The 18,753-nt window shown below is 33.4% G+C and overlaps 1 protein-coding gene across 2 annotated transcripts; it reads right to left on the reverse strand.

Moving 5' to 3' along the window:
- Nucleotides 1–745: 745 nt before the first annotated feature.
- Nucleotides 746–18,273, reverse strand: LOC127850596 (uncharacterized). 2 transcript variants are annotated; one of them, XM_052383729.1, is made up of 8 exons: nt 18,134–18,273; nt 15,232–15,265; nt 11,846–12,343; nt 10,985–11,488; nt 10,619–10,808; nt 10,386–10,457; nt 9,918–10,004; nt 746–9,681 (listed from the first exon to the last, which is right to left on the reverse strand). In XM_052383729.1, exons 1-8 carry the CDS (start codon nt 18,219–18,221, stop codon nt 8,668–8,670), a joined length of 2,487 nt encoding a protein of 828 aa, XP_052239689.1. In that variant the 5' UTR covers nt 18,222–18,273; the 3' UTR covers nt 746–8,667. The 2 variants fall into 2 exon arrangements, with proteins under 2 accessions (XP_052239689.1, XP_052239688.1); XM_052383728.1 differs by having other exon boundaries at nt 10,619–10,814; nt 18,134–18,265.
- Nucleotides 18,274–18,753: the final 480 nt, after the last annotated feature.

The following is an 18,753-nucleotide window of genomic DNA, read 5'->3' on the forward strand; positions in this document are numbered from 1 at the left end:
TATTATGATAGGGATATTTCAGAGAGAGAGAGAGGCCATATACTTCAGTATTGACAAAGTTATTTTCCACTGGTTTCTTTGGGTGGTAAATACGTGAATAGGTTCATGAACTGATTGAAAAAAAAACAACACCAAATACGAAGATAGAGAACGTTGAATAAGGTGCAATATACAAAAAAATCTTTCTTTTCAGTTTTTGTTTTAGTAATCACCCATATTTATAACTGTGTCGCCATAACTATTTCTTCTTTTTAACGATTTTAATGCCCTTTGTATTATCCTTGTGCGCAGCATAACTCAATTGGTATGATATATTTAAACAAAAGCCATATAACATTATACATATAACCTAAAAAACCTTGGAAGTAAATACGATGTACGGTGACAGCGTGTGTTTTAATTTAGTATTGCTGTACCTTTTTTGTTTGCGTTGAATAGAACATTTGCACCTCTGAATATTATGTCGGTCCAAAGAGTCTTTTGCATTTGTGACAAGAGTAACATGGCGTTATTTACTACTTAAATATATCCAAATGGTAAGTTTCGTCGACGCGTGAATACTGCATACTTATTAGAGGAACGTGTCGATGCTCACGACTCTTTGTAGGGAAGCTGGATCACAATGTCATCGCCGTTGGCTTATTAGTTCCAGAAGTCATGTACAGCAACGAAATGGACTCTTTCTGACGAAATGACAATATGTTATTTTAAAGATTGGGGCCAAACGACCAAACAAATACGCATGTCCATACATTACATTTTATTATATCAGCAAAGGTCGATTATTAGTTCAGATATTTTGAGCGGAAACGAAACAAATCCTTTCAATGAGACGCTAATCAAAGGGAAATAACTCTCAGAAAAATCATAGGAACAGAACTGCCTGAAAATATGTTTATTTTCCGTTTAAATTGTAATTATACTCCTCTTACCGGACTAGGATGATGATTTTTTGAGCTTATTGTCTTTTACGATAAACATCCCACAATTAATTATTGATCAACATATAACCGTATATAAATACATAATAAAAATACAACCTAAAATAAGCTTAATAAGAACAACACAATCAGCAACAACGATACAAAAACGATTTGTGAGACAAACTTTTTAATTAAATCAACATATTTTTTATTAATAACATTTCAAATAGAAAATGTAACGGGAACCATTAGACTTCTTCCAATTTGAAGGGATCATAAAAACTACAAAAATATTGTTTTGAAAATTGAATAAACAGTTTAATTTCAATAAGGTTCAAATATACGACCTGTGTCTGTCATGCTATGCAATGTTTGTTTATGGCTCAACATCAAAGATAAGACAATATCCAATTGTTATATCCAAAAGGTACTTGAACCTGTTAGTAAAAGCTAAGGGACTTATTTTGACATTAATATAAATGAATGGCCACATATTTTTCAAAATATTTATTGCCATAACACGAGAAACTTTTGCCTCTGCAAATAGCTTCTCCGCTTAATAATAGAAGTTGTTTGAAAGAAATCAAATATTAAACATTAATGATCGGTAATTTACATTAACACTATCAAATGTGGTAAAATATAGTTCAAGGTTAAACATACTTATTTCATTGTTAACTTTTGCACACAAAACATAAATTTCATTTCAACTCGCAGAAAAGGGAACGAGCAGTTGGTCGCTGGTATTAGTAATATATGAACTATATAATTTTTGTAGATCATAACATCGATTGAAAAATTCCGTAGAGTAAAGTAAAAGAAGAAAAAGTGCCTCAAACATGTGATAATTACCTGTCAATAGAAAAATACTTTATACATTCTTTTTTGCGTATTACAACAAACCAAAAAACCCCACAAAACCTCCATATCATGAGCATATCAACATACGACACGCTAGACAACTAACATATGTGAGTGTTTTAAAGATAGGTTAGTGATGCAATTCGTTTAGAATCAAAATATGACATAAAATAAACGCAGAATGTTAAGTTTTTATCTTATAATAAACATTTTTGCCGACAAAATAATTGTGATGGATATTTATTTATAATTTGTTTCATAGTATTTAACGCATTTGATGTGCGTATTTATGACAACTCGTGTTAAGTTTCAAAACATAAACAAGATTTTAAAAGATGAACATAACACGATAACTTAATAAATATATAAAAATTCTGCAATGTATATATATGAATTTGTAATAACTATTCATACGATCGTGTTATTAAATTAAAATTCGCAAATTGATTATATTTAAGATGCATGTAAACGAATAATACAAAAATATAATCTGCATATATTGTTTAAAACACCATATGGAAATCATCAATAGCATACGTATGCACTATGCTATGTTTTCTTGTTCTGATTATTTATTATATGTATACTATTTTACCTTATAATATTATAATAATTTAAGCACATACTGATTACAGTAACCACCAATTATTAGTTTTGGATTGTTTGTATTGTTAATATTTCCCAAAAGGTATTTGTTAGATATACAACCCTAGGATAAATAACTCTACCGAAGCACAACCAAAATCTAAACATCAACAATAACAACCTATATATAATCACATATCTTCACGTGACACGAAAGCCACAAAGTCACCACAACAGATGCGATGCGACTTACATAAATATACAATACAATATGTTTTGTTACATTATATAAAATATTTTTGAGACAAAGCTAACATTTTTATGGACAATAATTTAAAAACAATTAAAGGATATTATATTTTTCGCTTTTACATACAAGACAACTCATGTAGAATGTTCAATCTGCCTTTTATATGAACACAATATTATGTTTTTCCCACATAATTAACATTAAACTAAAACAATAAGAATCACTATTGAACTTAACAAATACTTCTGAAATAACTGCTTAAATTCATTGAAATTAACATATCTTACATTTGCATCGTATATACAATTCGACTTTTATTTTGATACTTGTATGTTACTATAATCACATACCTTCATATACAACCCAATTGATAAGATGTTGCGAAGGCACACGTTAAACAATTATAATAAAATCTTACTCCTTATACCGGGTCAACTACCGCATGTTGTTCATCAAATGTCATACATATATACTATGTGGATACGCCATAAATAGTGCCATAACAACAATACAAACCACCACAACACCAATAAATATTTATTTCAGCGATAAAGATTACATTAAAGCGTCTAGCCGACTATTATTATATACTATTATTATTATTATATATACGAAGGATGATTAAGAATAGTAAAATTTCAATACTTCCATTATATAAAGGGCAATACAAGTACAGTGTCATGTCCCTAAATTCAAACAACACACTTATCCTTAAAGTGCTGTTGCTCGGGTAACATTATTCAAAGACAAACGCCAACAGTTTAACTACGCAATTTATTATCTTAAAGGTTTGGCATAATAATGTCAAGGCTGGAATCAATTGTCTTATACAGGTTCCCCCGAAAACGGCGGGAAATTTAAGTACATAATGACTATCCCCCGGGACAAGCGGGAAGTGTGTTCGTGGAAACTATGCCAAAAAGGACCACGGCCGCAGGAAGTGGGCCTTCCGCCACACAGAACCGTCTGTCACGTCTACTGCCCTATGATATGCATCCCATATCACCGATTATCCGATCATTCATACGTTCCTTACGTGACATTTAAATACCAGATTAATATACAGGTTCAGACCAGCAGGAACTCGGCCGTTGAGTTTCAAACCTTACAACAGAATGACACGTAATACAGTTTTTAAATGTTACAAGTAAATACCACGGCGAACTTAAGTGATGAAATATAACAGAACAGTAAGTCATATATATGTTACGGTTGTATGTACGTGTTTTTTTTTGTTTTTTTTCAATTAACTTGTACATGAATCGATAAAAACAAACATTTTAAGTCGGGCTTTCCAACGTAGACCACTTGGTTACTATACACCACTTTATTTTAATATTTGATAAACAAAACAAGTATATGTAAACAATACGGCACTACTAGCCAACTATATAGCATTAAATAACGACCTTTGTTCTTCCGGGATCAAGCCCCAGATCAGTAGAGATCTATGAATAATCTATTGATTTGTTTAATACATTAAATTCATCACCAGGCTTTTCACCATAAGCCAAATCGCGATCGTTTTACCACAACTTGAAAACTGGAACTGCGTATATCTACCAAAAACCGGATATTTATTTATTTACAGGCAAAGATGATCAACGGGCATTTTACCATAAGCCAATTGGCAGTCATGTATTCTCCGTAATTTCGGAAATATAGAAGCCAATTTATCGCTTTATTTACCAACCATGTACCATTATATATAACCACCACAAAGTTCTTCCGGGATTAAGTTGGTTCCGGTAGGGACCCGGGAACGGCGTTATCAACCAAGAACTTGATATTTATTATATATTTAATTATAGCCAAAAGTGATCACCGAGCTTTTGACCATAAGCCAATTTGGGCGATCGTTTCAACACCATAATTTTGAAAATAAATAAGCACATTTTAGTGCACCACCATACCATTATATATAACCACCACAATGTTCTTCCGGGATTAAGTCCCGGTTCCGGTAGAGACCCGGGAACGGCGTTATCTACCAAGAACTTGATATTTAGTTAATATTTACTTTTAGTCAAAAGTGATCACCGAGCTTTTCACCATAAGCCAATATGGGCGATCGTTTCAACACCATAATTTTGAAAAAACATAAGCACATTTTAGTGCACCACCAACAAACCACATTTAAGTGCACCACCAACAAACCATATACCATTGCATATATAAACCATCTTGTTTTTCTTTTGGGATTAAGTCCCGGTTTTAGTAGAGGCACTGGAACTGCTTATTTACCAACAACCTGATATTTGTTTATTCATAGCCAACGTTGATCATCATAAGCCTATTGGCCATCGTTTAATCACAATAATTTTGAAAATACAAAGGCGCTTTTAGCGTACCATCAACCAAACATATACCGAACCTATTCCAATATAACCAGATTGTTTGATCTCACAGGACTAAGCCCCATTCTATTATTTACTTAGAATCAAATTTGTGTGCGAGTCTTTTAAACATAAGCCCATCGGTTATCATTTAAGCAAGTTCAAAAATTCACGAAGACGTACATTTAGGGCACCCCAAACGAATGTATATGAATTTGTATTACCGCAGTTTATTGTATATGTACATTATTATGTTATAGATGTGTTATATTTTGTAATTATTTTCATAATTATATGTATTTATTATTATTATTAATTTTGTAACATTATATGACAAGTGCTGCAAGATACGCACCAACGCACACCAATTAATATAGTATGCAGATACAATTGATTGCTGGGATTTTTGAATTAAGGCTGCGATTAAATTTGTTGTTTGTTGATTTAGTCTTCATAGCAATAAGGACCCGGGAAATGCGTTTTTTCTAAGGTATAATTAGCAATTTTGCTTTACAAATCGTATTGAGGATATAAACTTAAATAAATCAGACTCCAAGTGTAATGCCGACATGCATTAATATGGCTAGAAATGAACCTATTTTTTATAAATTATTTTTTAACGATATATATATAAATACACCCGTGGAACCATACTGAAGAAAATACGTAATGTTCCGTTCGTGTTTATTTTATGATCGTCACACTATCTAATAGCTTTGACGATTGAGTGCGTAGCGAGAACAAAAATAAGCATCCACCGATTATTGGCGTATAATAATATCCTCTAACGAATGTACAACTTTCATGCGTCAGATTTCCACCCATACTTTGCTTGTGGGCCTAATCGACCAGACTAAAATAGCATTGTTACGACGAAGGTCAGTTGGTCAAACTGAATGCAAACGAATAAACCATAATGGCATTGACCAGTTTTTGACTCACTAATGCATACTAGTACGCAAGTATTTGCCATTATAATGAAACACGTTTAACATAATATTAACCTTTAAACAAACAGAGATTAAATAAATAAAATGATTTGAATTACGTCTACTATCCTACCTACAAATCGGTGCACGTGGAAATCTTGATTTCCGCTCTATTGGACATGTATCACCTTACCGATAATAAATACATTTATATCTTTCGAGCAGCATTTAAACGGATTGAGATATGGGACACTTGAGAATTTCTTCTGACGTGACTACGTTTTAAACCATAATTGTACGCACTATGCATGTTCGCGTATAGCAATGGAAGTTGTTTATTTTGTGTTGCCTTACTGTTGGATGAGCGTATTGACGGATTATAAAAGCAATATATTCAAAAATTTTATTAACTGATATAATTTAACAAAAAATATATTCGGGAATAGTATTCGTGATTTGAAAGATCGCCTCAAACATTTCTTATTCACGCTGATATGATTTATGCGCTCTTACAGCTAGTCCGTAATTAATTTTTTACAGAATTAATGTGTTGACACTATTGTGGAATGGCGCTCGGCGCACTTTGTGTATCCAAAGAAATATTATGGGCATTCCTCACTGTTGAATTGGGATTAAAAAAACCATCAGACCAAAAGAGCAAGCCAAATTAAAGATAAAATTATTGTTTCTACTTCCATAAGTTGTACGTTGTATCGCCATATAAATCATTAACACGTTAAACCAAACGTCTACACGTTCAATGTCTTAAATGACGCCGGAAGCGCACCCAATAATTTCGCTATTGCAGACTATTTGCTGCGTTATTTCTAGGCATATTATTTAAAGAGACACATAGCAAAAAAAATTCTTCGTTTGAAATGTTTGTCTCGTCTGTAATGATAAATAAAACAACATGTTTAACCGACCTGAAAATCCGCTCAGACGAGTCCACATTTCGTTTTATATAACCGACGCCGTTACCTCCGGTTCGGTTTCATGTCTATTCTCCGTGCCCATGCCTTGACACGACAACGCTTCCTTCAAAAGACATCTTTCGACCCGTGGTGGCAATTTAAAACAATACAAATAGTTGTGTTAATACAATCGGATAGAGAACAATGATTAGACCATAACTTCAAATTAATGAAAAATAATACCCGTTCGCTAACTAGACACAACATTGTCGCTGAATTTAAGCTTTGCTTAATAATACAAAAGTTAACTAAACAAACCACGAACAAGATAAACAGATCCCGATTAAGATAAACAGATCCCCAGTGAAACACGAACAGCTTTCAAAATGTAAGCCGCTTTCAAAATGTCAAAAAACTGCACCACAAACAAATGGTTGAAGTAGACTTTAGCTGTTTATTTATAGATTCAAATATCGATAAGCATACAGACACGTGATCGATCTATGTTATATCTTATCTTATATTTAATCTTATAGCTAAAATCCAAAATATAATTATATTTTCCTGAAAAATATATGTACTAAATGTTTAGATAATAAATAACAGTACGAAAAACATTTTGAAATTTTACAGAAACATCGAAATGCATTTAAAATAATACTTCAGACAAATTGTTTGAGACAAACGCGTGGTCAGCCTATCTTGAATCTAAGAACTAATAAATAGATATAAATATGTAAACTTATTTCGATATACTAAAATGTATAAGCGACAAAAACAATTTAAGAGGTGCTCATTCGAAAAGAGCTAAATAAATGTAAAATTCGTAAAGCAGTGACTTACTCAGTTTACTGGTCAGCTCGAAAAGGAGGCAGATACACCTTGCCATAACACCATTCTTATGTAAGATACTATTACATACCTGTATCAGCATATCACTTGTTAAGTACCACAAAACAAATCCCAAACGTTTAAATGTAAACTTGTAAACCATAGCGCGACCTACCCTGTGATGCGACAAGCTAGTAAAAGAGCGTCAATTTGCACGGGCAGTGGACGAGTCTATATGTAAGAGTAGACTGGGTAGGATGGGTTATAAAATTGTGGTTTAGGTTTCGGCGTTCCCTTAGGAAAATAGCTTTTGCGTTGAATAAGTCAGTTTATTCTTTAGCGAATAAACATTAATAAATGACTACTTTCATATACTTTAACGTATATATTAGAGTAGGCAACAATATGCACGTATTTAACACACAAATATCTCGCGATGTCTACACATTTGTAATTGTCATCAAATGGCCGTCGGTCTAACTCAATACATAGGGATACTTAAAAACATATTGGTGCAAAACACTAAACTGACGCTTATACGAGTAACGTATTCATTCTTTAAAGAGGAATTGTTAATTTTATTAATACAAATGTGATACCGTTGCACACAGTCATAAAACAAATAACATAATTTCTACATATTTTCTAAAAAAAACATGGATCAATTACAATGTCGAGTAGAAAACAACGCGTCATAAATTATAAACCACACCCCAAATATTTGTAAACTATATACGTGTTAACTAGAATGTATGACAACTTAACAATAATCTAGAATTTTGTGTCAGTCAAATGGGTATTGCGTTTTGATTTGTGAGACAAATACACGTTTAAACCTTAACTACGGATTTCAAGAACAATCTCGCTAATACTAATTACTATGTAGTTACCTTTTTATCCAGTTACCGTATCGGTGCATATGAAATAAATCAGGGCACACTATGCTTTGGGAACGCTTTGAGGAGTCTAGTTAAGGCAAACTTAACGATATAAAACCTGTAAAAACAGACTGATAATTCGAACGAGTTCTCATTGTGGTTAAATTTCCGACGCAGGTAGCCTATTCCACCACACAAATGGTTCCCGGCTGACATCTACCATTTTCTCCTTACACCCTTGGGCAATACCTTTTCCGAGCATCGGACCATCTCGGTGTAAGTACATAATCGGCCAAACGAAGTAGTCCACAAATGGTCCACGGGATGTATATTCTTTGAACTTGTCTTTGTCAAAGCTTGTGTTTTCGTGGAAAATTTGACGGATTTGAACGGAGTTTGTTTCTTGTTCCGCGATAGAACTAGAAGAGTTATCTTGCTCCTTTTCCTTTCCTTCTGACCCCAGGTTTCCTTGTAGGTTTATATTGTCATCAGGATCATTGTTAGCTACTTGGGCGTTGTCTTCTTTTGCTTCCAGCTCAGGATAGTTGTCCGAACTTCTATTAGCTGTTCCTCCAATTTCGCCATCGCCTGTTGTGCTCAATTCAACTGTAACTGCAGGTGTCTGATCATAATTCTTTTCGTTATCTTGTATTTCATTGCCTACATCTTCGTTTGGAAAGCTTGTGGTAATACCAGATACATCTGCTATGTTTGTCGTATCAGACATTGGGGACGATTTCTGTTCGGAGGGCAAATCTTTAACTGCAGCTAAGTCATGCATATTTGCTTTGTGTGTATCGTTGGATGTATCATACGTTGCTCCATCTTTCTCTTGCGGAAAATCATTGTGTCCCGAGTGGCCGTTTTCATCATTGTTTATTGCATCATCTGTGTTATTTGACAATGTTTTGCCAGCAAGAGCTGATTGTTCGTCATTTGCATCGTGATTGACTTTGGATTCAGCGGACGTACCACGCGAACAAGGTTCATCCGGATATGGTCGCTCCCGAAATGTTTGCCAGTCAGGACATTCTATCACAACGGGCGGATCATTTGCCGTCATAAGAAGGCTTAGTCTCACGCAGGTAGAAATGTATTCCTTTAAAGGATCCGTTTCAACCAATGTTGTTAATTTCCTGTTAGCCGTCATTTCGCGTAGGTATCTTGTGTATTTCTGAAACAATACATTTTTAATTAAGAATGTCCCACAACTGAAAAACATCCAACGGATCAATGGGGTATATAGATTTAGGTTCAATCGATACACATTTTACCACATTTCTTTTTTTGTGTGAAAATATTCTATGAAAAGTATGTCTAAAATTTCATTAACATTTTTTCTTTAGTATTAGTTATATCAGTAGCCAGATGGAAAACTACCATATAAGTAAATAATCAATACTTGGTTACCTTTTGAATGTCAGACACACGCCGATTGATATTATGTTTGCGACTATCTTTAAGAGTCTTGGATAATTGTTGGCTAGTTGGAGCATTCTGTAATACGCCCAGTAAATATTTTTTTAACCAGTGAACATTGTTTTTACAAATGCTTTAACATATAAGCTTCATAATAAGTATTTAGTGTTTTAAATCATAATCGCATTTAATTTCTGCAATATCAAAAAACAGGATGGTAAACCAAATCAACTTAGTTCGAAAGATATGAGATTTTTTTAATACACGCAATTAATTTATAAGCTTGACGTAACTTAAAAGACATTTTGAATGATGCTGTCATTAAGTAACGAGTTACCAATATGACCGGTATTTTAATGTTATGTAGACATTATACAATACTGTAGACGATTTTAATATTTTAAAACAGATACAATATAACAGTGATAACATTTACATCATACATATCACATGCTTTACCTCTTCAATAAACCATTCGTTTGCAAATTTCCACACACACTTGAGCTCTGTGTCACAAAATTGATACGAATCCTGTTAAACGAACATAATAATTGTTTAAAGTAGATATGCTCCGACAACAACCTTCAAAATTGTCAAAATTCCTAAAATCAAAATACAAATATACCAAATTCGTAATTTGTAATATCTTTGACAACTGTCATTTATTTACAGAATACAATACATTATCGTACCATAACGATGTCTAACAGTATGCTAATGGCATGTCGCTCTTCAAATTCCTCTTGAAGAGCGTCAAACGCGTCTGTCCACTCGTTGTCATAAAGCTCAGAGAATTGTTCGCCCAGTTTAGTGGGCCGGAACGGGTCACTTAGGTCGGCAATGTTAGGATTGTTGTCCCGAAGTTTTACTGACATCATGGCACTTAATCTTAAATGCAAGCATGAAGGATAGTTGGGTTTGACGTGATAATTAATTGTATGAACAGCTATTTGTGTACACTTGAAAAGGGTACAACTGATATTGCCGATGGCAATTCATAGATACTTTTTTTAACCAATTGTTTGAGAACAGAAAATTTATTGAAATAACATACTTACCTCCGTAGTGCGTCCTGTTTTTCTTCCTCTAATTTTGTGGTATCTCCTTTCAATTTTTGTATTTGTCTTTTTGCTTCATTCAGATTGTCTGTATACTTTTTCTTTTCATCAAGTAATTGTTCATCGAGTGTTTCTTTATAATATGTAAGAGATTTAAGATCTCTCTTAAGAGTAGCGTTTTTGTGTTTGCGTTTCTGGAGTTTACTTTGAAGTTGTTTAATTTCATTCTCACGATCTTTAAAAAGCGTGGCGAGCTGTCGAAGTGTTTGACATTCTTTATCCAGTTCAGTTTTGATATTTACAAGCTCGTGTTTAAGTGCAGCGATGGTTTCTGTCTGCTTTAGATACGATGTATGTACTCTAATAACCTCTGTCTTTAGAGCAGTTGAATTGTCATTACGGATATTTGTCGTTTTCTTTCCCTGGCTTTCATCAGGACCGTTTGGTAAAGAATTATATGTAGTACTGTTAAGATAAACTGGAGAAGAATTTAATCGATTCAAGCTGAAATTAAAATATAATTATCGCTTATTATTAAATATCAACCACACAACAAATCAAGCTGACAAAAATCAACATGAAAGAACAACTGGACATTAATTGTCATGATTATAGTTAATTATAATATTATAACATGTCTGCAATGCATGAAGGAAGATTTTAAACATTCAAGGTCGTGAAAGAAATGCAAAATAAACCAATTTAAATCTGTGTACAATCTTTTTTTGTTGGAATTATGTCGTTGTTATCGAACAAAAAAAAACTTTCTATGTTACAATTTGAGTTGCCAATGAGCATACATTATATCCTCCAATCGTTCATAAATAAGCAATACTTTTAAGTAATACCTAAACTGCATACCTCTGAAGTGCATCTTGTTTTTCGTCCTCTAACGCTTTTCTCTCTTCTTCCAATTTCGTAATTTGGCTGTCCAAATGTTGCTTTTCTTCTAGGAATTGTCTTTCCTTAGTTTCCATAGTTTCATTGTTGTACCGTATTTGTTCTTTGTGAGCATTCACAAGTTGTTCAATAGCCCCCTTGCTTTCATTTAGACGTGCTTCTAATTGTTGACGTATTTGGCATTCTTTATCAAGATCAGCTTTTACATTTGCTAGTTCGGTTTCAACTTCTTGGATTTTGTATGTTTTGGTTTCAATATTTATAAGCTGTTTGTTTTTCTCCGTCCGTAATATTTCAACATCTGTTCGTAGAGAGAGTAACTCTTCATGTTCTGTGTTTGTCAATTCTTGGTTCTTTAATTCTAGGGACGTAGCACTTTGAAGATGAACTGACGAAGATTCGTTGTTATCTGGCGGTATCGAATTTTCATCTTGAAAACTATACTTTGAACGGCTTTTCCTGAATTTCATGAAAACACCAAAATAAGAGAACTCTTGTAACATATCAAAGGAACAAAGTAACCTAAAGAAATCAAAACAAAAAAGTCTTTAAACAGATAACCGGCTTTGAAAAAATATTGATGTCAAATGTGTCCTCAATGTTAAAGAGCTGGACAAATATGATACGTGTCTTCTCGGACCTCAGACGTCCCCCCCGCCCTATTAACGAGACTTATCGAAAACTAGATTATTTGGAAACCATGCCTTATAATTTATTTGAGATTCTTTATCTGTATCTGTATCTGTGTGGTACTCGAAACTAGCTCACTTATGAGCAAAACTTATCGAGGGTGTGGTGTGTGCCCTTTGATGTTAAACTGTTAATAGCACGATTTAATAAGAACACTTTTGAATTGATCACTTTTTGTACAAGTCACTACACTGTCTGGTAACGAGTTCCAGTCCCGAATAGTACGCGGAATAAAAGAGTATTTATAAATGTCAGTGTTACTTGTTGCCAGTTTGATGGATTTAGAATTAGAGTTACGTTGTGAGCGTTTGTTGACTTCTAGAAGATTGTCAGCGGGAACGGCCACCAGGTCGTAGATGATCTTGTGGAAGAAGACCAATCGTTGGTCTCTACGTCGGTCCTTCAATGGTTGCCATTTCAGTTCTTTGAGCATTTCTGTTACGCTGCTCTTGCTTTTGTAGTTGTTACAGACAAAACGGGCTGCACGCCGTTGTACTCCTTCCAGTTTATCAATGTCTTTTTGAAGATATGGATCCCAAACATTGCTTGCATAGTCCAAAATTGAACGTACTAGTGATATATATGCCTGCTCTTTGAAGTTTTTGTTGCTGTGTCTTAAATTTCTCCTGATGAATCCAAGAATACTGCTTGCTCTGTTACAGACTTTATTAACATGTGTTTTCCACTTTAAGTTTTCACTGATCTGGACTCCTAGGTATGGATTATCTTCAACTTTTTTAAAGAAATGGTTGTTCAGAGAATAGTTAAATGCTGATGGTACACGTTGTCTATGCATTGTCATGAGATAACACTTTGTTTCGTTAAACCTCATTCCCCAGTTTTTTGACCATTTTTCAAGTGAATGTAAGTCCTTTTGTAGGTTGATATGATCTTCAAAAGAGTTTATTGGTCGATACAAAAGACAATCGTCGGCGAAGAGACGTACTTGTGATGTTACACTTTTTGGGAGGTCATTGATGTGGCACAAAAATAGTAGATGACCGAGAACTGTACCCTGGGGCACTTCTGAGTCACTGTGCATGTAGAAGAGGATTCACCTTCAACAATAACTTTTTGGCTTCTTTCCATTAAGAACGATTGGATCCATTTTAAGATGTTACCCTTTATTCCATAATTTTCAAGTTTGAATAGTAGTTTCCGATGTGGTACTGTATTAAACGCCTTACTAAAATCTAATATAACCAAGTCTATTTGTTTCTTTTTGTCATACATTTTCATAATATCATCCTTAGTAAGTATTAACTGGCTTTCATAGGAATGTCCACTACGAAATCCGTGTTGAAGTGATGTTAGTATATCATATCGCTCTAGATGATTTAAAATGTGTCGGCACAAAATGTGTTCTAAAGTTTTACAGCAGACGCTTGTTAATGATACTGGGCGGTAATTACTAGCTTCATGACGATTGCCCTTTTTAAATATAGGTGTGACGTTTGCGTTTCTCCAGTCTGTTGGTAAGATGCCTGTAGATAGGCTTAACTGGAAGATATGGGTTACTGCAGGTGCAAGTTCCTCTGAGCAATGACGGAGTACTTTATTCGGAATACTGTCCGGTCCACTAGCTTTATTTACATTCAGTGCTTTTAGAAGTTTTTCTACTCCAGGAATTGTTATATTTAATTCTGTTATTTCGGGGTAACAAGGTTCACTTAACTCAGGGTTTCTTTCTTTTGGGTCTTCCTTGGTAAATACTGATTTAAATTGGTTGTTTAGAATTTCAGCTTTCGATTGACTGTCCTGATATAATTTTCCGTTACTTTTAAGCATTTAGATTAATACCATAATTATTAATAAGCTGAAGCGTATATAATGCGATCTTATACCACACCATATTTTAGTAGTGAAAATGACCTATGTATACTACGGTAATTGTGCTTACATAGTTTATTTATGAATTTTCAAGTACATGCAACAAATCAACACGTTTAGAAAATAACAGCAAGAGTCGATAACAAGTAGTTTATATCAGATACGTATAATTAGATCAGGAATACTAAATAATTTATTATATGCATAATTTGTATTAAACACTGTCTTTTCAACTTAGGTGCATCAATTCTCATGAAAATATTTCGACGAATGACAACACATATGTCATCACATTTTATAAAAAAAAAGGTATCTACAATTAAAAATTGACTAACATCTAATAAAGAAGATAAGTCAATAAATCGCAAAACGCGAGAAAAATATTCCCATACAATAATACGTTCATTAAATGTGTTTGTTTGTATACGTACGTGTGCTTTTTTTATAAGGAAACTCTTTATTTTGAGGTATTTTTTTCGCCTGGTAGAATTAATTTACGGTAAGAAAGTCGTTAGGACAACGGTTACAACGTTAACTATAAGTTGTCCACAATTATAACAGGAACAATATAAGTACAGAGAATATCGTTGTGTAGGTTACTACTTTCCGAGCAGTGAATTGCAGTGATCGATTGTCGTTTTTGAAGGCTAAATTTTTTTTTATATATTAATTTCTGTGAATTAAATAAGCATTCTTGTAATAACAAAGATCATTAAAATTTGTGTGTGTTCAGTTCTTGTATGTGTCGATTAAATGTTTTAGAATCTATATGTACCAAAATTGCTTATATCTTTATTTGTAATAAAATAACTAACAAAATAACATACCCTCTAAAGCAATTGAACGATGACGATCTCTTACCTACAACAAAGCGAATTACAAAACATAAAATAAATATTTTACTATACTTAAATGGGCATATCGAAGGCTATTAATGTTTTTAATTCCCATCGATACCATAATAATTTATTAAATGTTGATCAAAATTCATGTTCATTTTTTATAAAGGCTCGTTAAAAATATATGATTACAAATTATAAACAAATGTCCGTGGTACACTTGCCACTAGCGCGGGACAATAATTAGTATAAGTTAATTCGTTATGAATTAAATGCTCTCGACGTTCCGTAATAGCATGCGTAGTGTTGCAAAATTATCGTGATTTTCTGCGATGTGTGTTGGAATACACAGGAAGCGTGTATCGAGAAATTTGCTTGGAATAGCATTTTATTTCTGAACAATTTCTTCAATACATCATAATTATAACAGGATTGAAGGACTATGGATGGCGTAAATACGCGTATTAATAAATGGGAATACCGTTAATATGCCTATTTAATATATAATACATCGCACATAAAATGTATAAATTAAGTACTTATACATATATATCTTATGCATTCTATGACTTGCATTCGAATTCCTCCAATGTACTTGTTATATTATGATTTGATGTATTTATCAATACATGTATATGCAATCTCAATAAGGGTTAGTATAAAAATACACAAAGTTTTATCAAGGGTCGAGCATGAAACCGTTATTTCTGTTGAACATATCTTTATCACATTCAATAATGCCATACTAAACCTTTGAACAGAATAATATTTGTGTTAGGTTAATATAATAATATAGCTATCCATAGACACGTGATTACAAGTAACGATTAAAGTTAATTAAGATATTATGTAAAACATGTATACACCCCTCCCATGACTTGTAGCAAGTCGTCAATATGTTACATGCATTTGTTAGTTGTCTGTATTGCATGCCCTGTGATATGGATAATTAAACTGTTGACCTGTAATGATCACATGACAAAGCTTTGTCAAAATAACGTGTTGAAACAAATATAAAGAAAAACTCAATCGACCTTGATCATAGACCTGTTAGCCTGTAAAATAAATAGGTGTCTTCCTTTCCTCACATGTAAGCACAATATGAGTTTAGTTCATATATGATAACATTCTTCAGATAGTGCGCGCACAAGAATCGATCTAAATTACTACCTGCAAGCCACTTTGACCTTTACCCCTGTCGACATGACGTAATTCGATAGAAGGCTTCTTTTTATTCAAACTTATATCCATAGCGATTAACATGACCGATCGACATCCGACCAAAGCGACGGACAGGCGCAAAGAAACCCGTAAATTATACACAAACACTGTAGAACGGATATAAAATCTTGATTTGAATAAGTTGCTTTTGCATTTGTTAAAAGTTGTGAACGACATCGTTCCAAATTATCGGTGGGATGTGAAATATTCTTCTGGTCCTCGGCAATACTTCACAGACTCTATTGAGGGTTGCTATGTACGGCAAACAAATGCTACCCACTATACTCAATGACTTCCCGAACGACGTCGATCACAAGATTAACTTTTAATGCAGACGGGCTGTGCCACTATTTCTATTGCTTGAACACTTGTTTGTGCCATTAGCAATCAAAGGCTAAAAACTCACTTTTATGTATATGCATGTTTATTCGTCTCAACGCAAAATTAACTCCTTTTTTGGTACTGTATTATGTATAACATGTATTTAAACGCGTATTTAAGTCCGGGAAATTTTCGTATATCACCTTCTTAATAATGATGTTAACGTTCGTTTATTTTGTTTTAAAGTAGTTACAAGATAAGAAACATAACATGACACTTAACATGTTAACAAGTTTTCGCTTTTTTGTAGTTGCACTTTTCAAGCACCTTTATTAAGGCCGTTTATCACTGTTCTCTATTTCGAGATGTTTTAATAAACTAGCCAATGATACTTCCTACCAGGCGCTAAATACCGTAAGATAAAAAAACGATGGAGATATCTGAAAGGTGAGTGGGTTTTACGTGTTATTTGCACATATTCTGCCTTAGTTAAAAATGTTTTATGTCATTCTAGTTTTATTTCGATTAAAAGTTGCTCGTCATATTAACAAAACGCAGATTTTCTTTGTTAAACTTCACCATGTCACAACTTTAAAAAGTTCGACACGTTTCAAAATGGGATGTGTTTTATGTTTCTGTACATTATTGGATCAATTAATCTTCGATAAATCGCTCTACATTTATAAACAAAGGCGCGAAATATGTCGCAACAGGTAGAACCTACTACCCCTCCATATTTCTCCATCGTTTAAAAAAACGTCCGTTTTAAGCGCCCCTAAGTAAGTATAATTGGGTCCTTCATTTAAGCATCTCCAAACAGAGGTGGCGCCACTGATTAACGGTCATGTAGATGCCCCCATAGTCTTAAGTGAACGCGTGGGAAATACCAGGAACTGATAAACTGGTATTATCAATAAAAGTCGAATAAAATGGCTGCTATCAACAATTTGATTCGTTTGTTTATCAACAGTGTAAACTGTTAGTTTAATATGCAAGTGTTATATTTAACATTTAGAAACGAACTACCATTCCATGCAACCGTTCACAAAGTATTCAAGAAAATGTTTAGCGACGACTTTGCTATAAATATACTGGGCGATACATAAAGATTTACTTATACTCTGATAACCCTTGATTCATGCTTATTTTCGTTAAAAAACAAATAAGCATTTATATAACCATGCAAGTTTAATTTTATTTAACTTGTGGTCATAAAACAATAATAACAACATGGTTGTTTTCCCATTCTCATACATAAAAACACGATTACTGACACATACAAATCTCTTAATTAAAATTGTGGTATATTAAATGCTATGAAAGACACAAACACACAAACCAGCATTACCCATTTTCTTAATTGTCAAATTTGCTTCTGGCTTCTTTGTTGTTTCATTAGAAGAAGAACGCTTTTTCTTGTCTTTACGTTCCGCCATCTCGATTAAAATAGAAAGAGGAAGTTAATTGTTTTTGCGTTTTCGGTAAAACTAAATCGAAAGTATAGATAAACTCTGCTCTCATCGAGAGGTGGCTATGTTCTAGATTATGATATTTATTCTACGTAAGCAAATTATGTCGGAAGTAGAAAGATATCGCTCGTAAACAGTAACCTTATACTTGTGAACTCAAAGGATACATTACACGCTGAAATTATATCCTATCATCGCCCTCGCGATTTTTTTCATACTCGTATTCAATTAGAAAAATGAAACATAACAAGCATGTGAGTGGGATATTAATAAAATGAAAATTAATGTTCAACATTGAAATGTTAACTCAAGGAGCATATATACACCCTACTATCGATATGAATAAATGGTTTAGCCAGTAAAATCGCTGAACCTAGTTTGGAATTCAGCTGTTGAAGCTGTTTTTGTTTATTTAGACGTTTTCGTCGTTTTCAAACTTTTAGGCAAGTAACTGACAACTGCCCCACTTGAATTAAGCACTTAAAACCGCAATCTTCTA

This window comes from Dreissena polymorpha, chromosome 11 (assembly GCF_020536995.1).
Source record: "Dreissena polymorpha isolate Duluth1 chromosome 11, UMN_Dpol_1.0, whole genome shotgun sequence".
NCBI lineage: Eukaryota > Metazoa > Mollusca > Bivalvia > Myida > Dreissenidae > Dreissena > Dreissena polymorpha.